Raw genomic sequence first — 27,226 nt, 5'->3', positions numbered from 1 at the left:
AACAAAAGGCCGCATACAAATCAAACGATAAAGATCAATATAAAGCTTGTAAAATATAAATGTGTAAACAAAACACCATAAAATATAGAAAATTTATTATAGTGGGGGGGGGGGTAATGAAATTTAATGAAAACGTGTTTAGTAAAAATATATAGAAAATTTAACACAAAAATTGTTTAACATACATATTTAATACATAGAAAAAAGTATTTGAGTACAAAATCATGAATTATTTATGTTATATAAAAAAAATACATGCCTAGATTACATGTTTTTTTTTTATGAATGGTTAACGGTTCACTCCCCTTAAGAAATTCGCCCGCACTGCGGGTTCGAATCCCAGGCCCCCCCTAAGGTCCAGCCGCACTGGAATTACCCAATATTGATACCAGAGTAGACTCGAACCTGCACCCATCCAGAAGAAACCCCCAAGGGGGAAAACTCCTGACCTCATCCCAACCACTTGTGGATCAAATAGAAAAACATAAACTTTTGATGACATAAATAAAAAGGAAAAAGTGTTATTGTAGCTAACATAATGTTATTTAATATGTATTATAATATAATATAATATAATATAATAATATAATTAGTCTTAATTTCTACCAACGCTAGGGGGTGTGAAACGGTGTGAACCAAACAACGGCCAAAACCAGGAAAAAACGTATAACAAAAACAATAATCTCTAATACAAAATGACTCACTTGACGTTAACCGTAGACAAAATCGAATTTATAACGACAAACGTTTTTGCAGTTTAGAGGTTGTATAATAACTTTATTAAAGCTTACCAAACACTATCTAAGCATCACCTCTGTTTCGCCACCATCAATCCGCCATAACACCACCCCAACTCCATCGCTGTAGACTACCGCCTCACTAGTTTAAAGATAAAAATCAACAATACGGCCAAAGGTTGTCCGATTGCTCACTCACCTCCACTTCAAAGTAAAATCCACCTCGAATCTAGTTTTGTGACCATAGACGAAAAAAGTAAGTGTTTACAACGGGTATTTGTAATTTTAGCTTAATACTTGATTGCGAAATCGTGTTTTATACATGTCGTGTACTCGATTAGTAACTACTTGTCGAGTATTGAACATACCCATTAGGGGGTGGGGGTGGTCACTAGTGATAGAATTCCATCACTCACAATATCTAATCATGTTCCGCCATGTCAGCAACCATTTTTCCATCACGTCATCTAACTCTACACCGGTCTTATACCCGTAAATATATTTTTTTTTTAAATCAATATCATTTCCAAATTCCAAATATCCTCTTTACCTTTGTTTTCATCCCTAAAAACTGTCCATCTGTCCTTAACATTTTGACAACACCAGAAGGGTAAAAATGTCATTTACTCATAATAAATAACAAAGGCTCCCCTCAGGCCCTCACGGGCGTCAACATTTCCAACTATCATCAAATGGAGTCGCTGAACTAGAACGCAGTCAAAGTGTTATTATTTCCAACTACTCCCACCCTGTTTTCAAATTACCACAACTTTTGCTTCAAATTCGCCTCTTCAACCCCCAATCCTTTTTTTCTAAAATAAATTATTATAGCATATATTCGACACCCACAAACCAACACCCATTATTTGTCTGTATCAATTCTCATTCTAGAAATTTTCGCCCTTAGTTTCTTTTTTTTTTTTTTTTGGATTCGAAGAAAAAGGAGGGCGTGTTTAAAGAGTGATCATAGATAGTTTTGTTGGTTACTGGGACTTTTGATTTATGATGGATAACTATTATTATCATCAGCTTGCATCGTGTCCTTCTTATATCGATTCACTAAAGGTTCTTGAAGTTGATATACAGTTTGCTAATATGCTGTAAGTCCTCTTATCTTCTTCTGCTTCTGCATGTATGTCTTTTTACAGTTTTTTTGCTTGATTAAGGTTGTTTCATTGATTTTTTTAAATGGAATGTGAACATGAGGATTTGATTTTTTATTTTTTTGTATATGCTGCTTTTTAGTCGACATTTTGATAAATTGTTTATTTTGGGGTTTTTTTTTATGATTTTGTTGCAAAAAATTATGTCAATTATGTAATTACAAAGTAGTTTGTTTGACTTTAGAATACCTTTTTGAGAGGGTATTAGTTCAATTATGTAATGCAGCTGCAAGATCAATATTTGAATTTGAGATTATCATATAAGTTATTATTTATACTACCACTGTTTATATAGTTTGACTTTGCTGGGCCAACCCAAGAGATTGAAACAGAAATTTGACATGAGTTTGGTCAGATTGTAAAGATTTAAATTGGTTGATGATTTAGTAGCATTTAACATAGAGTGAATTTCAAGGATTGTCCTTTATCTTTATACTCATTTTCAGGCGCTGTCCTTTATGTTCAAAATTGACGAGTTTTGTCCTTTATGTTTTCATATCATACATGTTTTGTCCTTTAGGCCTAACTCAGTTAGTTTTTTCAGTTAATTTTGGTCATATGCTTTACACATGAGGGCATTTTTGTCAATTAAAAGGTAAGTTCAACGGCAGATTTATAGCTCAAAGCTTCTGCAACCTTTGAATTGAAAAAAATGCCCTTATGTGCAAAGCACATGACCAAATTTAACTGAAAAAAACTAACTTGGTTAGGCCTAAAGGACAAAACGTGTATGATATGAAAACATAAAGGACAAAACTCGTCAATTTTGAACATAAAGGACAACGCCTGAAAATGAGTATAAAGATAAAGGACAATCTTTGAAATTCACTCTTTAACATATAACCTTTTTAGTTTTTTTTTTTTTTTTTCCTTCTATATGTTGAAGTAAATTCATGTATGCCATCGATTTTAAATACACTGTTTGACCAAAAGTCAACATCTTATTCAGTTTTTAACTTGAAGAGAAACAGTTAACTAGTGACTGATTTTATATCGAGGTGGTAAATTTTGAGCGGGTTAGGGAAGAGCTAAAATTGGGTTCGGGTCAAAACGCACAAATTCTATAAAGTTTTGTACTATTTACGCCCATTTTCCAGGGTTCAAAACTATAGTGAAATCTTTGTATGGTCTACCTTGTGGATGAATATTTTGTCACAATGCATTGTTTGCAGGGCTGCGTCTATACCAAGGGATAAAAGTGGTGCTTTCATCCGTATGGAGATGGGTTACAGTGACATGGCATATATCTTATCGTTTTTACTGCAGTGGATAAATTCCCCATGTTCATGTTTGCTTCAAACCTGCTTAAATTTCTGCTATGTGGTTGTACACAAGGTTAGCATAACAGCATTGTCAACTATGTAGAACTACAGGCGGGAAAATGGGTTTGGGTAAACGGTAGGGTTGTCCCGAAACACTTTTGTTTTATCATTTAGTTTTTATAATAAGTAGCGAGTATGTTAAACATGAATACATGGTTACAAGAGTTATGTTATTTCAGTAGTAATCTATTTTTTTTTTTTTGAATAAAAGTTTTTCGGAGGTTTTAGGTAGTAAAAATACATTTAGGTGTCTTTCGAAAGAAACATGATTCGAAAGTCCGAATTAAAGAAAAAACATGATTCGAAAGTCCGAATTAACCTGTTCATAGCCAAGCAAAAGATGAACAACCTTTTTGATTCATTGTGATGTTGGTAAGTGATCTTAAATTCGGTTGTCTTTTAGGTATCGCCAGATGAAAGGCCAAAGCTTACTTCACGTGGTAGGAAGGCATCCATTAGAGAGTTCTACGGTATGAAATATTATAATTTTAAAAACAATTCTTTCTCGAGTAGGATTTGTAGCGAGATGAAAAAATGATGGTTTTCTTTTCATGTCAAATAAATTGCAGATGTGATACTACCATCTCTCAAGCGTCTGCGCACAAACCCGTTAGAGCTCGATATCAATGAAGACGATCCTGAATCTTTTGGCACATATCCCATGAAGAAAGCTGAAAAAAAGACAAAAAGTTCAGAACTTGATATGGAAAGAGAAGATGAATGTGGTATCTGTTTAGAGCCCTGCACCAAGATGGTGCTACCTGATTGTTGTCATGCAATGTGCATCAATTGCTACCATGACTGGTAAGTTGTATATATTTCGGCTGGCTTTTCTTGATTTTTAGGCTATGCAGTTAATATGGTTATCGGTTCCCATGTAAAATATCGGTACCTATATTACGGGCTATGGAGTTAATGCGGTAAAATATCGGATATCGGTCAAGGACTGATATTTGAAATATAGGTTATCTCGGTGAGATATCGGTGGGATATCGGTAATTTTAATATAACGCAGAATTTATATATATAGCAATTTAACACCAATAATTCAGTGATATATCAGTGATATATAGGTTATATCGGTGATATATCGGTTATATTGGTCAAATATCGGTGATATATCGGTTTTATCGGTCAAATATTGCTGATAATATCGGTACCGATATTTTACTAAGGGACCGATATGACCAATATAACCGATATATCACCGATATTAACTGCATAGATTACCGGCGATATTGACCCATATATCACCGATTTTTCCGATATCAATACCTTTCTTCTTAGTTCTACCATTCGTCTTTCTTCTTATTGTTGCTATTAGTGTTTTAAGTCTTAATTGTTAGTTTTCAGTGTTAAATGTTAGTGCTTTAAGTCTTAATCAGTTCCTACTTGCTACAATTGTCTGGGTCTTGCAAGTTGCAAAAGGTTAATTTGTTAATGGTAGGACTGTAGGAGAGTGTACTGAATTGTTAGGGTTAAATTGCTATATATATATAAATTATGCATGATATTAAAATTACCAATGTCCTATATCTCAAATATCGGTCCTTGACCGATATCTGATTTTTTTTTTTTACCGCATTAAGTGCATAAATTTTAGGCTAAAATTCAAGATTTGTACAGGAACGTGAGGTCGGTTTCCTGTCCTTTCTGTCGCGGCAGCTTGAAGAGAGTCAACTCCGGTGATTTATGGGTTCTACCGTGTAGAGGAGATGTGGTTGACCAAAAAACGGTGTCAAAGGAGGACAAGAAACGCTTCTACAATTACATAAACAAGCTTCCTAAAGACATCCCTGATGCTCTATTCTTAGTATACAATGACTACTTAATTTAACTATTTAATGGTAACGTTTTATTGTATATTAGCAAGTTTAAGGCAAGTATTTGCAGTCGATTTCTGCAAATGTATGTAAATTTTTCCGGTGTAGAACTTGATCACCTTTACAACAGAGAATGTGTCTTCTGAAGCTCCCATATTAATGTCAATGTATCATGTCATTCTTATGTTTTCAGTTTTTACCATCTGTCACACTGAAATGTACTATTTTGACTTTTGAAAGTCAACCCTCACCCTTGATTATTGTCATTACAACCAGTAAATTGCCCCGTGGTGTTTCGAAAAAAATTTACGTCAAAACGTAGAACAAATGAAAGCGTACATAAAAATAAGCACGAAAACGTATTATATTTGACCCTACTCATTTCCAGAAAAATAAAAATAAAATTTACCTCAAAACATAGACCAACCGAAAACGTACATAGTAATAAGCATAAGAACATATTATATTTGACCCAACTCATTTACGGTAATTTATACCCACATGTACATATAATTTATATCCACATGTACATAAAGATAAACACGAAAACTCGATGTCTTTAGATAATTAAAGGGTTGTAAGTGTCAATGCTGAAAGTTGAAGGGTAAAGGTATAAAAGTCACCGCTCACGCAAAGTTGGTAATTATAGTATATATAATATAATATAATATGGCATTCATGATGCTCAAGAACCAAACGTAATCATTGCCCTGAAAAACACTGATACATAAATCCTACATACGTTATTCGCTAAGAGTCTAAGACCATAGTCGCAGACTCGAGAAAACGCAAATCCTACATACGCTATTCGCTAAGAGTCTAAGACCATAGTCGCAGACTCGAGAAAACACATTGAACAACGAAAACTAGGAAACATGCTCATGGTAATCTAGCCGGAGTATTGTTTACTGCTAAACAGTGACCCAAGCGGCGGATGAGTGAACCCGCCCTTTAGAAACGAGTCAGCAACCACCTTATACATAGCCTCGGTTAGGTGAACTCCATCCCAGTTGATATACTGAGAAGGGTTTGAACACGAGCTCGCAGACTGGGACCCACAAGTAGCAAGGACATCGAAGTTGTATGGTGCGCCACTTGACCCACAACACACATTATAAAGCTCCTTGAAGCCTAGTTTAGGCGCGTTCTTGATAATGGAACGGTAAGCGTTCCAGTAATCAGCGTAAATGATGACGGTTTCCGGGTACTTTTGCCGGAGGTCTCGGATTTTGGTTTGGAGGATGGTGTTGTGGTCGTAGCTTTGCTTGTTGAGGCTACCGACGCAGCCCATGTCATCGCGGTCTGACTCGGACGCTAGCGACATGGAGAGGGTTAAGCAGCCGGTTGTCGGAAGGCCTTCCACAACCATGTATTTTGCACCTTTGTCAAGCAATGCCTAGCAAAACAGAATGTTCAGAATTATATACAACTTTGATGCATGATGTACATTATTGTGTCACACCATATAGAGTACATGTACAAGTCAATAATTCGGCGGTACAAAATTTAATGCATACTGAACAAATTATTGTCTCCGTATCTTTGTTTGTAATTTTTTTTTCTAACTGACGAACACACCTCTAAATTCTCCTCATAAAAATCCACCTATTACATTCTTTTCATCATTTCTACTTTCTAATTACACTAAAAAATACTACATTTTTTCTTTCTTTTTAATTAAATAATATATATTATACCTTTATTATTGTCTTTTCTCTCTCCTTTACTCACAGCCTCTTTCAAAATATATTAAAAATTATTAACGGTGCACAACGTCTTCTCAAATATACATATAAACAGTAACATTTTCTCTCCACTTACAATCACTTTTTATAATATAAATAACACTCACTGGAAGGATTGTGAATGGTTTTACTCACTTTGTGAACAAGGCGGACCCAAGCTTTGGCTTGGGTGGGCGGGCGCCCATTGAAAAAAAAAATTAGTGTATTTTCGAGGTAAAAATCCCGGTTGCACCCCTTGAAAATTTGGTTGTTCGTTTCCACCCCCAGAAAATAATTCCTGGATCCGTCACTGTTTGTGAGACTTCAACTAGTATCACCTTGATGGGGGCAAACACCAGGTACGCTAGGCTAAGAAGGCATCAGCAAAAGTAAACTGTATTGCTAGTGATTTGTTTGAGACCTTCACAAACGTTAAGCTAGCCCTCCCAAGACGAACGACCCATTAACGTTGTATTGTATGGATCCATCCGTGGATGTTTTTGATAGATGTTTGCGTGTTGACAGACGTGCCCACTCGTACATGTGTAGACAGACGTGCAAGTGGGCGGCCACATTTATTTATTTCTTATATAAAAGTTAAGCTATGTTTAGTATTTTTTTTTTTTTTGGGAATATGTCATAGAATAGTAACCAAGTTTCAAAAGTGTTCTAATTAAGCAGTTTTTTTAAGAAATTGTGTACTATGTAAAATTAAGCAGTTTTTTTAAGAAATTATATAAAAGTTAAGCTATGTTTAGTATATTTTTTTAAGAAACTGTGTACTATGTAAAATTAAGCAGTTTTTTTAAGAAATTGAATGATTTTAAGAATTATTTTGATAAATTTTAATAAAAATTTAGAGGGAATATGTCATAGAATAGTAACCAAGTTTCAAAAGTGTTCTAATTAGGCCACTCGTATCGTTTTTGTCCCAATTAGATTACTTAACATTCAAATAGAGTCATGTCATTTTTTCTATGTGTCAAGAAAAAAATGAAGAATAAGATGTTAGGGTCAGATTATTTTAATATATGAAATTATATTTATTAAAAATAAAAACACTTTAATTACACTAAAAATTTAAAAAACAAGTTACAATTCACGTCATCACTCAAAGTTAGCATCAAATAAAAGGGAAAAAAGAAACAAAAATCCACATCACCATGGTTACTTATGAAATGGATGAAAAAACCCTTAACTTTAATGAAAAATGAATGTTGAGTGACCTGATTGGAACACTTTTGAAACTTGAGTGACCTAATTGGAACACTTTTAGAACTTGGTTACTATTCTACAAAGTTACCCCAAATTTAGAATATATATACTTTTCGTTCATTAATATTTTAAAGCTAGTTTATTTATAATATATCAAAAGTTAAATAGTAGAAACCATATATTACAATTACCTCTAGAAATCCATTGACACTACGAATAGAAAGCTGTTGAATTGTTTTACTTTCAACGTTAGATCCAACGGTGTACGCATAATCATTGGCTCCAATTTCACCCACCCAAATCAATGCATTATCAAACACCGCCTTGCATTCGTTAGGAGTTAACTTTGCACTTTTACACTTTTGCCCCTCCAAGTCTTTGTTAAACCAAGCAAGTTGAGTTTGTAAAGACTGACGTTGTATGTCAAGAGTAAGGTTATTTTTGACAAAGAACGAGTATGGTATGGCCGTTGACCCTGCAACAGCATAGTTGACCCCGTACGAGGTGTCAGCTTTGGGGTTGTGGTAGGGTGGCAAGTAGGGTAAAGAGAGTGATTCGGCTACGAAGTCGATGACTAGACGGCCATCGGAGTATCGGTTGGTGGGGTGGTGGAAGAATGTGGTGCCGTATGGCGGGTTGGAGACGTAGGTGAAGGCGTTTGGGCCGCTGTTGGATGCGGTGTTTCCAGTGTCCGTGTAAGAGTCGCCGAATGCGTAGATTTTGTTAAATGGTCGTCGGGTGGCGGTGGAGGCGGTGGTGGTAAGGAGGAGGAGGATGGTGGTGGTGGCAACAAATGTGGTGGTGGAAGGTGGCATGGTTGATATGGCCCTTTGTAGAGGTTTTGGTGGCTATATATAGGGATGAGATTGGTACAGTTATCTGTATCGGTATTGAATTTGAACAAAACTGAGTACCAAATACCGTACCGAATATATTGGTACGGTATGGGTATTACGGTACGGTACCCGTTTTGCGATCACTTTGTTTTTATTTTAGTTTTTGAGCACTCGTGTGGGTACTAATAGGTAAAATTGGCATGAATACCGATATATTACGAGTACCAAATAGGTAAAAATAATACGAGTACAAATGCGATACGAGTATCAAATAGGTAAAATCAATAAAAGTACCATAAATACTATAATACGAAATAAAACATAATATAAAAAAAACTTTTAAAGTATATATAAATTTCGATACCAAGTACCCTTTTTTACTTGTACCCATACCAATACCAAAAGTACCTAATACCAAAATCAATAAAACTGAGTATCACTACATGTATCGAATACCTAAAATTAGTATGGGTACGTATACAGTACGGATACGGGTACGCATATTTAGGAAAACATGCCCATCCCTAGGTATATATATAGTTTAAAACTTGTGAATGACTTAAGTATCCTTTTGGTATATGAATTATATTATTATACATGATAAATCTATATCTATATATAATAAAATTCAAACTGAATGAACACTGGTCATTTATTATTAAATTAGAATTTTAGAATTAGAATTATTTAAGATGAGCAAATGGTATCGGGTATAGGTACTGGTCTCAAATTTATCAAACCGGTGTATTTTTGGTACCTGTTCTGCACAGGTATTCACCGGTTTTTACCTTCAAATACCGGTGCCGTACCAGTACCGACCGGTACCGAACCGTACCATACTAGGTATATTCGGTACCGGTACCCACTTTTGGGGATTTCGGTAACAGTATTTTCGGTACCGGTTGGTACCGAACTCATCAAATCCTGTAGCAACGCAACAATGCAAGTAATTGCACCGTTTAGATTACTTTTCATACACACAGTAAGTAAACTATATTTCGTTTGAATGAAGTTTTATAACACAACAACTTATTTTGCTTTCTTTTTTGTCTTTTTCTGTAATGAATGAATTGTAGCATGTAAAATTAATTTGGATATTTAGAATATTGATGAGCAAATCGTATCAAATCCTATAAACGAACCGGTATCGTATCGGTACCAAATTTACTATACCAAATCATTTTCGGTACCAATTTGGTACCCACCTTTTGGCGTTTTCAGAATCGTTACTCTCGGTTCGACACCGGTCTAGCACCATATCTGTATTTATTGATTTTTACCTTCAAATACCATACCGTATTGTACCGAGCATTTTTGGTGCCGGTACCTAATTTCGATGATTTTCCAGATCGGTACTTTCGCTGCCGTTACCGGTGCCGAGCTCATCCATATTTTAACGTGTTAGTACTGTAATAACTAAATTGAAAACAACCGAATTTCCAACGTGTAGGACGTGTGGGTCCTATTATTATATATTAGGTTATTTAAAATCATTTTATGACCGAGTGACCATCCTTACCACATCATTTTATTTACGTTTTGATATTGGGTATCTGTTTGCTGTTGTTGCACGCCTTTTGTAGTCATTAGGTCCCGCCGCAACGCGCGGGCGGAAAATAACTAGTTAATAAAAACGAAGTGTTACATGTAATAATGGAGGAAGAGGTGAAGAATGATGGGTAATGGGTAATAAATATTTTTAGGTGGAGTTGAAGAATTCGGTTATAAAGCTTTGAATGTTGTGGGATGGAAAGCAGCTGACCACCAACTTATGCGGTGATGATTAAATAATTTACTTATTTTTCGTATATTGTACGTGACACCGCTATATTGGGTGGTTAATATTGTCTCGATGTTTAATGTAAAACTTTGATCACCTTTACGTGAAAAATAAAAAAAATGAACCATTTACAAATAATAAAGAATAATGAACCATTTTGAGGAGTGTATGGTGTTGGATCTCAACATGACGGGATCCTCAATTGGTTGGCAAAAAGAGTTGGGTCTATTCGTGCGATAAAAGTGTGATCAGAAAATCAAAGTTAAGAATCGTACCTAATTGTGTAGATGAGCCATCTCGAGGCCGAAATCGAGCCTAAAAATAAGTTATTTACGTAAACGAGCTCGAGGTTAAACTTATTTAACAAACGAGCGCATTTACATATATTATTTTTATTTGATATATTAAATTCTATTTCTATATTTATAAAATAGTTATAATTAAATAAAAAGTTTTGATAAAATAATTAAATGATATATATTATGTTTATATGTAAGATTATAACTAACTAGAAATTATAAAATAATATATAATAATGGAAAAATTACAAGTTTTGTCCTTTATCTTAATACCACTTATCAGACGGTGTCCTTTTTAATGAATTTTGACAAGTTTTGCCCTTTACAACGAATTTTGTTGCACGTTTTGTCATTTAGGTTTAACCCAGTTAGATTTTCTTGTTAAATCTTGTCACCCAAGGGTATTTTAGTCTTTTTACCCATTTATTTAATATTATTTAAAAGAATAAAACAAAATATTTTAGGGTTGACTCTTGAAATAAATGGGTAAAAAGACTAAAATACCCTTGGGTGAACAAATTTAACAAGAAAATCTAACTGAGTTAAGCTTAAAAAACAAAACGTGTAACAAAATCCTTGTAAAGGGCAAAACTTGTCAAAATTCGTTAAAAAGGACACCGCCTGATAAGTGGTATTAAGATAAAGGACAAAACTTGTAATTTTTCCTATAATAAATGAGCCGAACCTGAAAAACTATTCACAAGCCAAGCTCTAGCTCGAGCTCAGTTCGTTTACACCCTAATTGCCCTGAGGGTCAAGCAGGTTACGTTTCTTAACATGGCTGGGCTGGTCGACCCGCAATTACTTTTTTATCCTGTTTTAATGGTTTTTATAAGATTACAAACATAATATTATACAATATTGATCTAAGTTGTTGAACAAAACGATTTAGGAGGTTTCTTAACTTGTTTTTATTAAAGATAGACTTTTGGCAAATGGCAACCTTCAACCTGCTTGACGTTCTCCTATTAGTTTAAGTGATTTGACCCATTGGACTAGTTTGATCCATACATAAATAAATGGGCCAGACTTACCACCTTTTGTTTTAACAGTTAAACCTATTATTTAGACATCCACCTTACTTTAACTGGAAAATATTATAAAAAATAAGAATATTAGAATGGCATTTTTTTGTCATTTGATTACTATCTGAACTTTTTGCTTAAAGGCGGTACTGTTTTTTTTTATGTATTACAAAACTAACAAGAGTTGATATGCATTTTATTAACAACCATTGTACTTACAACTACATTATTTTGGTTTATATATATTTATTGTAACTTTTTGAATATTCATCACAGCAACAATATGATGAGAACTGAGAAGAACATCCGTAGGCGAGTATATCATGCGCTAAACAAGTCTGAACGATATCGAAGAACTAAAGGTCTCATTTATTTCTTTTTACTCAATAAATGTAGAGGTGGTAAAATGAATGGGTCGGGTTATGGGTCAAAGGCAAAGCACCTTTTGTCTAAACTTTTGTTTTTATAATAAACAATTAGTTGTGTAACTTTTTTGCTGATTTTCCTGCAATTTTTTTAGCAAAAAAATGGATTAGTCCAAAAATTTTTTATATTCTGTCACATATGCGTTGCAATTTTTTTAGATTTTTCGTTACAAAAGCTTTACAATATTTTTAGATATTTCATTACAAATGCATTGCATTTTTTAAAATATTCCGTTGCAAATGCGTCACAAAACTCTACTAAATGTAGAGCTTAAAACACCTGGGTAGATTGGAATAGCTGGAGGCTTTTTGCTTTGTAATTGATTGTTGTTGTGTTGTTTGTTGCCTCCCCTGTATAGTTTTTTGCTAGTAGGGGTTTTGGCATGTTTAATGAAATTTTCAGTTCCAGTTAAAAGTAATATTTCATATGACATACATGATACATGTAAACATATCAAGACCAACTCCTTGGTTGGATCAACAGGTAGATATTAAGAACTAGTGGGGTTGGTCCGAGTGATGCGGTGATGTTTTCTATGTGTATATTTACAGCCTGTTCTATAATTCGGCCAAGCAGCATGACTCCAGTGTGTTTTCGGAAGATGAGTATAGTTTGTAGTCAAGATAAGTATAGATGTGTTTATTTTTAGTTGCTTAAAAGTTCCATGTTAATAGGAGTTAGAGTATATTTAGCCTTGGTTAACAATTTAACACTAAATTATCGAGTTGTTTGTTTTTATGTTCGGTGTATTTGTCTAATATTCAAGGGGGTTGTGCCCAGTGGCGGATCTAGAAAGTTCGTATAGGGGCAACATTTCAAAGAAAAGGGGTAACGAAATCGAAAAAAAGTCAAAATTTTCCAAAATTTACAGTACCGCCGGAGCATTAAGGGGTAGCGGAGGCTACCCCTTATTACATAGTAAGTCCGCCCCTGGCTGTGCCAACATGGAGATGGTCTTTCCACACTCGTTTATACACACAGTCAGTTATAGGTGTTGCATACATTTGGACAACGTTCAACATAACCATTCAATCTCCATTACCGATATTTCAACTTGGTGGCAAGTACAAATAGGAGTCATACGCTACATTATTTTAGAAATAAGTCCACCTGCATTGAAAGCTAATCAAATCCCTTGAATAGGATTGAACAACAGTGATAACACATGAGATTCAGTAATATAAGGATGACCATGCCCATCTCCGTCATTGTACATGAATTGTGTCATCCTTGGTATGTTTGTAGCACACTCGATAAACTCCTTTGAAAACTGAGAATAACCATGGGCTCGTTCTTTGTTGAGTTTCTTCCACGTCTCCAGGATTAAACCTTTGATGTACATTCTTGCCTCTTCTTCGGTTGCGCCATTGTCATGCATGTAACACTGGATTGATTTTGGAGTATCCCCTCTTGCAATTTCCTCCTTCAAGTAACAAGAAAAGGATCACCTTATTTAGTTTGTATCATCGGCGTGTGAAACATTTTCATTATAAATAAGTTTTTTATTCGAAAAGACCTACGAATAATGCGTTAATTAAATGAATATAAAGCAATACGAAATATACAATCCAGTGTGTCAGTGTGTGCAATGGCGGAACCATAACTTTTTAGCCAATATTACAACTAGGGGGTCTAAGTTAGGATTGTGTACTCTTGACCCTCTTGGTTCGCCCCTAAGTGTGTATATATTAAATTAATAAAACGACATACCGAGGATGTCCCCAAGTCATTAGCAAGTCGGAAGATCATTGACGAGTAGCGAATTATATTCCCAGCGCTTTCCACGCATCGCATCATCTCTTCATTTGAACTAAATGATGTTAAACAAATAACATTCTTGAGTATTATCGGACCCCCAATAGATATATAAGCATTCGCCAAGTACTCTTGGAGTGTTGGTTTATATCCAGTGTGGTACCAGCGTGCTTCTACCATGTATGTCTTGATATAATCCGCCCACTACAAGCAAAATAATTAGATCATGTTATAACTCGAATTAAATTACAATGTTATAATGATCATAGGAATTAAGACCAAATATGTTTTATAGTTAAAAGAAGATGGTATAAATATAATTACTGCTTTCTTAAGATACGGAAGAGCAAAGAATCCTGTCTCTGTAAGTATGCTATACGAGATCTCATTTACGGCGTTGTAGAATCCCAGGAAGCATATCCTCATATAATCTGGAAGGTCTTTGATCGCATTCACATCCCATCTACAAATCAGAAGACACGACGCGTGACATGTCGCTAGATATTATTATAAACGCGTGTGGTGATGGTAGTTAATAATAAAAATGTAATTCGTGCATAGGTAAGAAGAGTATATATTAGCAGCATTAACCTGTCAATAATATCAGTGAATCGTTCAAGTTCATCCAAAGTCCCATAGACATCATAAACATCATCGATAGTTGTAATGAGGGAGTTAACCATTGTGAGTATTCTCCTTTCAAGACTAGACTTTGGTTGGTAGCTAAAACCAAGAGACCACATAAAGTGCTCCACCAATCGATCTCGAGCAAAGCTTAATTTCTCATCCCATCTTGTATTCTTCCACCACCTACCCATATGCATCGTTACAAAAAAAATAAAAAAAATATTTAACTAAAATTTAATAAACGAACGCATGAAACACCAACCCGACCCATTTAACTAAAAATATATCAAAGTGCCTAGTACCTTGCTAGTTCTAATAAAATGCCGTTTATGGTCGTTCAAAACAAAAGTATAAAGGAGGAATGAATGATACCGTGACGAGTGTTTTAGATCTTCAAGGTGGATCGCTTGGCTCATATCAAAATCCAGTTTCGCTAGCTCGGATAATATGGGATTAGAGCCAATTCTTTTTTCGTATATATCAATATACCATTTGGCCTCTACCCTTGGGACTCTCCAATGCAATGGAAACTCCAAAGCATGGCTTACTAATGACCCTACACCTTCATTTATGTTTCCCATGTTTTCTTTGAGATATTTGGTTGTCAAGTCTCTAGCTTCGTCTAAAATGCTTTCATCCTCGAAACAAAGATAAGAAGCCTCATACAAGTTAAGCACACTCACCATATCTTCCATTACTTCTGGCTTGGCATTTTGAATCTTGTCCTTAAAGTTGATAAAAATCTCTACATATAAAACAATTAAACAACAATAAGTTACTAAATTTTTTTTCATATCCCTACGTTTCGGGTTATGACGTTATGTGTTCGGGTCAGCTATTCGATTTAGGTCGAGTCAGACAATAATAACTCCAAATAAAACTAAATAATTTTCATTCGTTCAAAAAGGACTCGCTCTTACACATAAAAAAAAAAAAACTAAATTTGAACCCGTAAGTTTCATTAATATAAAAAACTAGTTTCGGATTTTATTTAAAGTAGGGGCAGGGAATTTTTATGCAAAATAACTAGCGAAAGCGGACCTATATAATTTTAAAAATTTCAAACGAAAAATCAGAAAAATTAACCGAAATATTTGCAGGGGCCGGTGCACCCCCTGCCCCTTAAAAGCTACGCCCTTGCAATAGATATATTAAGTTTGCATGTAGACAATGATAAAAATAATAAGTTTATGTCATACTTATAAATGTGTACAAAACATGCACATTTTGAGTTCTATACGTTTGCATTGCTAGAATATATATACCAACAACAAAAGAGAAGAATTAATTTATTTATAATATTACCTTGAGGAACTTGATAACCATGTTGTCTAAGGATTCGAAAGCCAAGTGCTTTAAGGTTCAAACTCATGCTATCCCACTTTGCTTGAGTTTCGAAATAACTGGCATAAATCATAGCCAATACATCACTTATTTCATTCTCAAAATGATAAGCAATTCCGAGTCTTTGCAAATCATCAATCAGCTCGAGGGTGTTCGATACATTTCCCACTTGGCGTCGGATTACCATCTTAACCGTGTCCTTTAACGCATCCGCTCGTGCCATATAATCTTCTCCCTGCATTTATACAAGTTAAATCTTGAACATGATTAACCTAGAAGGCTAGAAGTTATATTAATCAACAGGAAAAACGACAGTCATACGGTGTAATTACTAGAGAGTGACTGAATGTGATCAAATGACCACAATGTTGGGTCATAGTTTGCTGATCGTCTAACCACCACGGGTTCAGCGGTGGTGACCGACGTTGATGATGATTGCGATGCATATAGTGGCTTCGAAATGTTAAAACCGCAACTTGGGGCCATAGAACTCTTGTAACCGAGAATAGGGCAGGCAAGCAAGCACATTGAAGAAGCCATTGAAAATGAGAAAGAAGCAAGTTTGTGATTGTCTATGCGACTATGCATGTGTTGTGGCTTGTCTTTATATACACACACTTACACCATTTGTCCATATTGATATTAGTTTGTTAACATTAATTAAATTCTATGGATATGGATAATGTTGGTGGCAGTTATTTATTTATGCAATTACTTTTGAATCATATTTCCATTAATATTTTGTTATTAAACATTTAAGGTTAAGGAAATTTGACAAAAAAAAAAACTTCTAATTTTTTTTTATTAACTTTGAGCTTTTTTTTGTCAAATGTGTTAACAAAATCCTTTAGATATTAATATACGGTTTATAAGTTTATAATAAAACTATTTCTATATATATATTTCTCTTGTATTAAAAAATATCGTGTATGAGGTTCAGAAAATAAAAAACAATTGTACTATATTTTTTAACGGCAAATTTAGATCACTGACGGACCACTAGAGTATCATCGTGCCCCTAGCGGAATCACCCGATCATATCCATCTCCACTAGGCATAATGCTCATGCACCAATTCAGGAAGAAACTCATGAATATGGAACCCCCCCCCCTCCCCCGGTGTGGGAATCGAACCCAAGACCTATTGGTCTTAAAGTCTTATTTCACCCCCAAGATACCACCCGATCATATACATCTCCACTAGGCATAATCAGTGGCAAAGCTTTAGATTTTCTACTGGTGGGTCAAAAACGTATATACCAAAAATTTCTATAAAACCGGGGGGTCAAAAACGTACATACCCAAAAATTTCTATACGAAAACTACATGCTCTCAACTACTGAGCGAAAAGTTCGGGGGGTCGGCCGCCCCCTCCCACTCCCACAAAGCTACGCCCTTGGTCATAATGTCTATACACCAATTCAGAAGGAAACCCAATAAATACGGACCCCCTTTGTAGAAATTGAACCAAGACCTATTGATCTTAAAGTTTTATCCTATCCCCAAAACAAATATCACTATGTTATGGAGCCATAGACAATTGTAGTATATGTTTTAAGACAAATTTTTAATTATTTATGAAATTTGAATTATATTTTAAATGAATTAATGGAGTGTTGATTTTAACTGTTGCACAACTGTATGATTGCCATGCAATGGTTACAGAATCTGCTTGTCATGCAGTGGTTGCATGTGGTCAAAGAGTGTCTTGAGAAATCACTACTACAAAAAGTGATCATTCCTATTTTGAGTGACTATTTTGAGTGGCTCAATACCCTAAAGCCTACTTAAACTTAAATGCTCAAAAAAGCCTTCTTCATTATTTTTCCCAGCAAGACAAATAAATTCACCCACAAAAGAGCTATTATTCTCCTGACTTTTTACCTTTTTATATGTTTCTTTATTATTCTTAAGTTTTAATGTTAATGTTAATTAAATAAATGATGCGGTAGTGATAGGGTGATTGGGGAAAAGATTTAGTGTTCCTTGTGACTCGGGTTCGACTCCCAATCTTTCCATTATTTTCTGCGGCCTCCAGGTGAAGGGCGAATACGGGTGGTGCCAGTTTGTCTTGGATGGGAGGAGAGGTTTTACCGATTATTCCACTGTTGTGTCTTCGGACGGGTGGAGGTCGGGTTTTCACGCATCTGGGAGAGAGGGACTGGCGGCGGTCGAGTAATCGACCTTGGCCATAACGCTTGGTGTCACGGTGGTTGACACGTCGTTACTTTTCGTTCAAAAAACATCAATAAAAGATGTTCTATGTTTATCTTTAATTTTTTTTATCCGTATTTATCGTTCTATGTTTTTCTTTAATTTTATTTATCCGTATTTATGATGAAGCTAACTTTTTTTTGAACGACAAATTTAGATCACTGACGGACCACTAGAGTATCATCGTGTCACTAGCGAAACCACCTGATCATATCCATATCCACTAGGCAATAGTATATACCTATACACCAATTAATGAGGAAACCCAATAAATTTGGGAAAAACGAATGTAAACTCGGGTCGGCCTGTCGGACCGGTCCGGCCGGGAGCTGAAGCATCACAGGGTCGGTTCTTGCATTTAACCTGTTTCAACATCGATCCGGAGGTCGGGTCGGGATCCGGGCGGTCGGGCCGGCGGTTCGTCTAGTTAAGGTCGAGCCGGGGTTGTTTTTTAATTAAAAAATGCCATAAATGATCTCGTATATGTGCATTACAACTTACGTCTACAAAAGAATGAACCGCTTGGAGTGTTTTTGAGATAATCCACACCAAAAGAAGGAACCGCTTGGAGCATCAAAGGCTAAGTGATCTCTATATTTTATATATATTTTTATATAATTTATGACATAATCCGGGTCTTAAATCCGGTTGAACCGGTCGGACCGGTCCGACCTTTGGCCTCGTAAGGCGATCAGGTCGACCTCCGGTCCGGTCCTAAAAACATTGGGAAAAAAACCCTTTGTGGGAATCGAACTCATGACCTGATGATCATAAGCTTTATCCCACCACCAATATGTCACTAGGCTATAATGCTAACTAAAAAGATCATCGTTTCATTTTGTTTAGTTGAAATTTTAATTAGTAAAAACGTACATCACATGGCAATTTTCGGTTGCAAATATCAGTTTTGCGTTGCGAGTGAACACTACAATATAAATTAATTTTCTAGATTTACAATTCTTTTGTTTAAAATATACTTAATTTTAATTATATTCTTATAACATTTAAGATACGATGTATTATAAAAGTTTGAGTATGTAATTTGTGATGTGCCTATTTACCTATGTTCCAATATTTTCTTTTTTGAAACCGAATATGAATGGTAATGTATAAGTAATCGAATTACAAGCATACATGTTATCAAACATACCTTACGTTTAGTTCTTTTTATATAGAGTAAATTACAAAAATCGTCCTTTATTGTATCACTTATTGCAAATTGTGTCCTTTGTCTTCAATAATTATAGAAAACGTACTCGATGTTTGCAAACCCTTGCAAGTTATGTCCTTTAGCCCTAACTCAGTTAATTTTTTGTAGTTAACTTTGACCAAATAGACCCCACATGAGGGTATTTTGGTCATTTTATTCTCATGTAGGGTCCATTTGGTCAAATTTAACCACAAAAATACTATCATGTGGGGTCCATTTGGTCAGATTTAACCACAAAAATTAACTGAGTTAGGGTTAAAGGACATAACTTGCAAGGGTTTGCAAACGTCGATTCTGTAGAGTAAACTGCCATTTTGGTCCCTGTGGTTTGGGCACTTTTGCCATTTTAGTCCAAATCTCAAACTTTTTAAATTTGGGTCCCTGTGGTTTCGTTTTTGTTGCCATTTTAGTCCAAAATTCAACAACCCTCATTTTTTAGTGTTCCAACATGTCTATTTTGTCTTTTTGTGTAGGGGCATTTTGATCATTTGGAATTATTATACAGTTATTATAATACATTAAATACCATCATCTTCTTCTTCAGACCAACTTCTTCTTCTTCACACCAGACCATCATCTTCTCCACCCCCACTGCACCAGCACCATCCCCACCAACTAAATTCAACCCTCTATCAACCAAATCCACCCAAAAATCCAAAATCAAAACCCTAAATTCAACCCTCTAACAACTGCAACCACCACCGCCTCCAACCAGAACCGCCACAGAACCATAACGTCACCGTCACCGTCTCCATCTCTCTCTCTCTCTCTCTCTCTCTCTCTCTCTCTCTCTCTCTCTCTCTTCCGATCTCTCTCTCTCTCTCTCTCTCGATTGAAGGGACCTGTGGATATCAACCATACCTGCGTTCAAATGGGTGGTCGATTGTTACCTGGTGAAAGATCGAACCTGCGTATAAAGGGGTGAGATCAGAACAGAAGTTTGCGCCTGAACCAATTCAGATCGGAACAACTCTCGCCGGAACTGCAGTGGCTCATCGGAACAGAAGTAGCAGCGATGGCGATTAAAAAAACGATTCTTTGAGTTGGCTCATTGGAACAGAAGTAACAACTCTCGCCGGAACTGCGGTGAAACGTCCGCAACCATCACCGACGCTCTGATTAACCACCACCGCTGCAAAAGCCAACAAACAAACAACCCCTGCCACCATCTCAGATATGCACCATATGTCTCTACCTTTCTTTCAGATCGGTGGTGGTAGGTTTAGGGTTTTCGAGTGGCGACGGTGGTGGCATTTAATGGGTACAGTGACGGTTGTGGTTGTTGACGGTGACGGTGGTGGGTGTGACTGACGGGAGTGATGATGGTGGTTGTTGATGATGTTCCGGTGATTATAGAGGAAATTGATGGTGGTTTGTGGGTGTCAAGACTTAGGTTTAGAGATATGAGAGAGAGAGAGAGAGATGAAATGGTGCATATCTGGGAGAGAGAGATGGGGATGGTTGACTGGTAGGTCTGTAGTTATTTGTAAAATGTAAATGACCATTTTGCCCCTAAGAATAAAGACAAAATAACCAGTTTTTAATAGTCAAATAGGAGGTAATTTGAATTTTGGACTAAAATGGCAACAAAAGTGAAACCAGAGGGACCCAGATTTAAAAAGTTTGAGATTTGGACTAAAATGGCAAAACTGCCCAAACCACAGGGACCAAAATGGCAGTTTACTCTTTTATGTAATTATTGAAGACAAAGGACACAGTTTGCAATAAGTGACATACATAAAGGACGAATTTTCTAATTTACTCTTTTATATAAAATGACACAATTTACCTTTTCCGTTATTCTAATAATATAATGTAACATTTTGTAAAAAAATCCGAATATACCCTTGCAGTATACTTATTTTAATCTATGTTTAATTAAAAGTTTTGTTCAAAATCCAGTGGGTCAAATATAATAGATCTTTTTGTTCTGTATCGTAATGAACCTGACTATTACTGTACGAACAACCTCGGAAGCAGTGCTCGTCTTCATTTTTATGGTTTGGCATAAAGGCATAAGGTTTGTTTCGATTTCGGCTAAACAATGTTGGAAGAGTTGTATTCTAAATAAAATGTATTTTTATACCGTAAGCTGTAGTGAGTGTCAATAACGTAATGGTGTCGTGACAAACCAAACCGACTATGCTCGAACAACATCGGTAGCAAGATGGTACTATCGGAACCACTACCAATATTTGTTTTTATGGTATTTGATTGACGTAAACACTAGATTGTTTTCTATACGGAACTAGTTGAGTGTTTTTCCTATTCATTGTTATTTGTTAAATTTATACTTGTGTTTTAATTGGACGAAACCTTAGGGATGAAAACTGCACTTTACTCTAAAAACTAACCCCCACATCGTCACTTTCTATTTGTTACACGACACCCGATAGTCGCTCGACGTTCGCTCGAAAAATGCTCGGATCGAAAGGCGCTTGTTCGACTTTGGCTCGGTTGAAAAAATCCTCGGTTCAGTTCGATTCGATTTGTAAACGAACCGAGCACGAGCAAAGGTCTGATCGGTTCGGTTCAGTTCGACTCGTGTAATCGGTGCATTTTAGACACGCGTTATTGAATATTTTATATGGTAAAAATGCAATGATATTTGTATAAAACATATTAGATTGAGTTGTTTTTATATTTAAAACATATTCGATTTGTAAACGAACCGAGCACGAGCAAAGGTCTGATCGGTTCGGTTCAGTTCGACTTGTGTAATCGGTGCATTTTAGACACACGTTATTGAATATTTTATATGGTAAAAATGCAATGATATTTGTATAAAACATATTAGATTGAGTTGTTTTTATATTTAATAGATATCAAGAGACTATGATCTAAAAAGATGAATTTATGAAAGAAAATTGATAAATGGAATAATGGAATAATGGTTGCATTAAAAGAAATTGTTGATCAAAACTCTTAAATACTCGTAGTGGTCGATGAGTAAGAAATTGTGGAGTTTAAAGATTATTGACTGTAATTAATGGTCATTAATTAATTAACTCAACATATATTATCTTGAAATGTTTTTTTTAGGTGTCGAGCATTAAAATGCTGAGTTAAATGGACATTACAAACTAATGCATCACATCATATCGATTTGGAGTGTTGGAGCGAATTAGAGAATAATTAAATTGTTCATTGCATCATAGTCTAGTAGCATTTGAAGTGGGATAAAGCTTTAGGGATTACAAGGTTCTTTGTTCGATTCTTACAAAGAGGTTTTTTCCAGATTTATTGAGTTTCTTCTAAATTGGTGTATAGGCATTGTTGCATAGTGGAGATGGATATAATCTGGTGACACGATGATAATCCAATAGTCTGTCATTGATCCAAATCTATATCTATACTATATAATAAAAGAAACCAATAAAGAGACACATGTCATTCATTGAAGCCATCAATTAAAAGATAATTATAAAATTAAATTTAATATAAATTTAAACAATTCGTATAGGAGATAATCTAACATTTTAAAATATTTATCAGATTTAACATTTTAAATAATAATAATTTCTCTAAATGAGTGGGTAATATTATAAAATAATTTAGTAAAATTAAAGATGCTATTTTGGATATTATAACGGAGCTATAGACAGAAAAAGGATGGATAAGTTGTTAGGGAAATATCATTAAGAATATAGAGATTAGAAATAACTTAGGTAAAATTAATTAATGTTAACGAGTCAAAAAAATCCTAGGAGGCAAATCATGTGAAAAATGATTACGTACACCAAGAAAAGTAGTCACCAGATATATTTTTTTTATTAAATTCATTTAACCTGTGTAATGAACGTGGTTTTTTAAAGATATAACATTTTTATTTTTTACCATACAAAATTACATTTATGCAACTCGTTTAATACACGGGGTTTTTAAAAGTATAACTTTTTTTATTATTATTTAGTATATAAAATTAGATTTATTCAATCCATATAATACATAGAGTTTATAAAAATTTAACTTTTTATTGTTCGATACATAAAATTACATGTGCTCAACCTGTATAACACATGAGATTCTTAAAAATGTAACTTTTTTCATTATTTAATATATAAAATTAAATTTACTCAACCCGTACAATACACGGGGTTTCTAAAAATACAATATTTTTTATCATTTATTATATAAAATTACATTTATTCAACCCATATAATAAACGAGATTTTTAATTATATATTGTTTTATTATTTGATAAATAAAATTATATTTATTCAACCCGTATAATAAACAAAATTTTTAAAAATATATATATATATATATATTATTTGTTATATAAAAATACATTTATTTAATCGGTGTAATACATCGGTTTCTAACCTAGTTTGCAATAAAAAAAAAGAGAATAATTAAAGTTGGTTGGAAGGATGGGAATAAGAAAAGAAATTAACAAGAGCAGCAGTTAACGAAAGAAAGAATAGAAAAAAAGGAAATAATTAAATGGGCTATGGACTAAACAACTAAAGAAAAGGGTGAAGGTTATTGGGCTTATTGTCGAATTTACATACCTACATTTCCAACATGGGGAATAGTGCCACGCATACCTACATTTCCAATATGGGGGAATAGTAACAGGCAGCTGTCTGGCACTCCCCCATTAGTCCAATTGTTTATTATTTTTTTTTCCATTTGAAAATTATCGTTTTGCCCCGGCTCAAAATAAAATTATGTTTTTGTCCCCATATCAGAATTATGATTTTGCTCTCAATTCAAAATTACGATTTTCGCTGGCACTCCCCCACTGGACCAACCAGTTTATTATTTGATATCCATTTTAAAATTACGTTTTTGCCCCTCTTTAAAATTACGATTTTCCCCCAGCTAAAAATAAATTACGCTTTTGTCCCCAGCTAAAAATTACGATTTTTCCCTCGATTCAAAATAAAATTATGGTTTTGCCCTTAGCTCAGAATTACCTTTTCGCCCCCAGTTCAAAATAAAATTTTGTTTTTGCCCCCAGCTAAAAATTACGATCTTGCCCTCTGTTCAAAACTGTGATGTTTCCCGTTTAAAAAAATTATAATTTCGCTCTCAGTTTAAAATTACGTTTTTTCCTCAGTTCAAAATAAAATTATGCTTTTGCCCCCAACTCAAAATTACGATTTTGCCCTCGGTTCAAAACAAAATTGTGGTTTTGACTCCAGCTTAAAATTACAATTGTGCCCTTAGTTTAAATTTATATTACGCTGTTACCCTAAGTTCAAAATTACGAATTTGCCCTTGTGAAAATTTACAATTTTGCCCCTGATTCAAATTTACTACCATCACTTTAACTTTTGGCAAATTACGAATTTACCCCAGTCAAAAAAATACAATTTTCCCTTAGTTAAAAATTACAGTATTGTCATTGTTTTAGAAATGTTTTGTTTTAATTGGTTGACTTGATTTAATTGGTTTTCGTGTCAATGACCCGCCTAACACTTGCTCATTATTCGGCCATCGCCCCGCAACGCGGGCGGGGCATCTACTAGTTGGAATAAAAGAGGACGAAAGACGATGGCAAAATTGGGTAGAATTGGGCTTATAAAGGGAAATCTTTTTGTTAAGTCGGTAGATATGGGAATATAAGCCGTATGACCTAACTAAGCCCACTATGGTCCACTAAGAAAAATCATGACTAATAAGACTCAGGGGCTGTTTGTTTACCTTTTAATGAAGCTCTTAATGGTTCAGACCTCTTACTGGTTCAGCAATGGTTCAGACTGTTTGTTTCACGGGCAGATGTCTGAATGGTTCAAACATTTGTCTCTGAATGGTTAAGACATCTAATATGAATTGGTCAGACATTTGTCTCTGAACGATTAAGCATTATATTGGCTCATAATGGTTCAGACGTCTTACTGGTTCAGCACTTAATAGTTCAGACCTCTTACTCGTTCAGCACTTAGTGTATGTTTGGCAAAAGCAGCTGGTGGTTGGAGGATGGTAGCTGGTGGCTGGTAGCTAGTAGTTGCAGCTTTTTAGATATATTTGGTGTTTGGCAGAGTAGCTGAAGCTTTTAATAAAATGTATAAAATGACCAAAATGGACATAACTAAAAATTTAAAAAGCTTGTGCATTAAAAAGTTTATTATCTTTAGAGGTTAAAATCGTCATTTTTTCCCTAAAAATTTGTAGCTCCTTCTAAACGCTACTAGTATGAGCGTTCAACCCAAAGCTTCAAGCTTCTAACCTAAAAGCTTCAACCACCTTTAACCAAAAAAGTCTTTTTATTTAGTATAAGTTTTTTCTTAAAAACTTAAAGCTACAAGCTCCTAAGATTGGAGGGTGTGGAGGGCTCCATCGTGCCACCTCAGCCATGTATAGTGCCACAGGGGCTCCATCACCACACCCAGGTTGTTAAGGAGGGGGCTCCATTGTTGTGGCTTCATCATGGTAGTGCCACTTTTGTTTTGATTAAGATGAAGGATTCGTTAAAGGTGGGGGGGGGGGGGGGCTATAGCTTGAAGGGGCTTTATCCCACACCCTTCAAGTTAAGGGTAGAGGCTTGTGTGATGTGACGTTTATAAAGCCCCTCCACACCCTCCAGCCTAAAAGCTCCATACCAAACATACACTTAACCATTCAGATGTTGCTAAACAGTCCGTTAACTATGGTCTCTTATCTGTCACTAAGGCTTACAAGACTCATAGAAAGTTACCATGACCATGGTTATTGTTTGGTTAAAAAGTAGTTTAACCATGATCAAACAAGATCAGTCATGGTCAAATTTCCTCAATCGTAATCGACTTGGTTGAAATAGACAAATCATAATAGAGTAAACAAACCGTATAGAAAATAAAAAAACAATACATTCATTATTTATAGAAGTATGTTATTTTATAATAGCTAACTATGTTTGTTTTATTATAACTTCTTATATTTATAACTAAAATATCTAAATATTTTAATAATGTGTAGTTTCTTTATATATGTTTTTTGTTTTTATTTCAGTCCATTAATCCACCCAAGTCGGTATTCTATCTATTATGTTAGGAGGAATTCAAATGGTGTTGACTGAAGAAACGCTCCTGGTACGTCACTAATCATTTTAGTTTAAGATAAACGAATTTTAATAATCTCAATATTAACCGTTGGCCGCAACGGTCCAACTTAAAATTTAACCAATGGTGATCCTACATTTTCACATAATGTAAACCAATGGACCTTTACTAATAGAAAAGGAAAATGAGAACAAAAAGAAATTAAGGTTCTGTTAGTAAAGGTCTATTGGTTTACAATATATGAAAATATGGGACCACCACTGATTATTTTTTAAGTTAAAACCGTTGCCGACTAGTAGTTAATACTTAATAGTTGCGATTATTAAAATTCATTATTCCTTTTGTTTATTCTAATTTTGTAAAGATATATGTTCTATTTGATTAACTATCTTGTAGCCATAAACCCTAGAGTTATGAATTTTTTTTTGACAAATGTGTTTTTTAACGTGTAGCTTTAGGTGTTGTAGGTTTAGCAGCATAGCTTGGCAGGTAAAAAAAAACATAACTGGGTAGAGTAGGTAAGGCTATGTGGTATGGTGATTATCCTCTCTTGGAGGATGATCCAAGACACAAAAACAATAGAAATGAAAGGATAATCCTACCCCACTAGTTTACTTTTTTTTTTTTTTTAAATCATCTACTTTTTTTAACATTTAACAAATAAAATAGAAAAATAACTTCATTAATATTAAAAAAAACATTACATAAACTTAAAAAAAAAATCCTAACTTTCATGCT

General features: G+C 34.7%; 3 protein-coding genes across 3 annotated transcripts; 1 reads left to right on the top strand and 2 right to left on the bottom strand.

Moving 5' to 3' along the window:
- The first annotated feature begins 1,284 nt into the window (after positions 1 to 1,284).
- On the top strand, positions 1,285 to 5,229 carry LOC110879875 (E3 ubiquitin-protein ligase AIRP2). The gene is made up of 5 exons (XM_022128409.2): positions 1,285 to 1,837; positions 3,073 to 3,235; positions 3,626 to 3,692; positions 3,792 to 4,026; positions 4,849 to 5,229. The coding sequence occupies exons 1-5, from the start codon at positions 1,740 to 1,742 to the stop codon at positions 5,057 to 5,059; spliced, it is 774 nt and encodes a 257-aa protein (XP_021984101.1). The 5' UTR covers positions 1,285 to 1,739; the 3' UTR covers positions 5,060 to 5,229.
- A 495-nt stretch (positions 5,230 to 5,724) lies between these two features.
- Positions 5,725 to 8,978, bottom strand: LOC110879872 (GDSL esterase/lipase At3g48460). Its single transcript, XM_022128405.2, has 2 exons — positions 8,176 to 8,978; positions 5,725 to 6,441 (listed from the first exon to the last, which is right to left on the bottom strand). The coding sequence occupies exons 1-2, from the start codon at positions 8,797 to 8,799 to the stop codon at positions 5,935 to 5,937; spliced, it is 1,131 nt and encodes a 376-aa protein (XP_021984097.1). The 5' UTR covers positions 8,800 to 8,978; the 3' UTR covers positions 5,725 to 5,934.
- Positions 8,979 to 13,365: 4,387 nt separating this feature from the next.
- LOC110876880 (R-linalool synthase QH5, chloroplastic) lies at positions 13,366 to 16,305 on the bottom strand. The gene is made up of 6 exons (XM_022125038.2): positions 16,038 to 16,305; positions 15,105 to 15,477; positions 14,697 to 14,915; positions 14,430 to 14,568; positions 14,061 to 14,309; positions 13,366 to 13,773 (listed from the first exon to the last, which is right to left on the bottom strand). Exons 1-6 carry the CDS (start codon positions 16,297 to 16,299, stop codon positions 13,477 to 13,479), a joined length of 1,539 nt encoding a protein of 512 aa, XP_021980730.2. The 5' UTR covers positions 16,300 to 16,305; the 3' UTR covers positions 13,366 to 13,476.
- Between the last annotated feature and the right edge of the window lie 10,921 nt (positions 16,306 to 27,226).

This window comes from Helianthus annuus, chromosome 9, assembly GCF_002127325.2.
Source record: "Helianthus annuus cultivar XRQ/B chromosome 9, HanXRQr2.0-SUNRISE, whole genome shotgun sequence".
NCBI classification, from domain to species: domain Eukaryota; kingdom Viridiplantae; phylum Streptophyta; class Magnoliopsida; order Asterales; family Asteraceae; genus Helianthus; species Helianthus annuus.
Note: the sequence above shows the minus strand (reverse complement) of the source record. Positions and strands in the feature narration are given on the sequence as shown.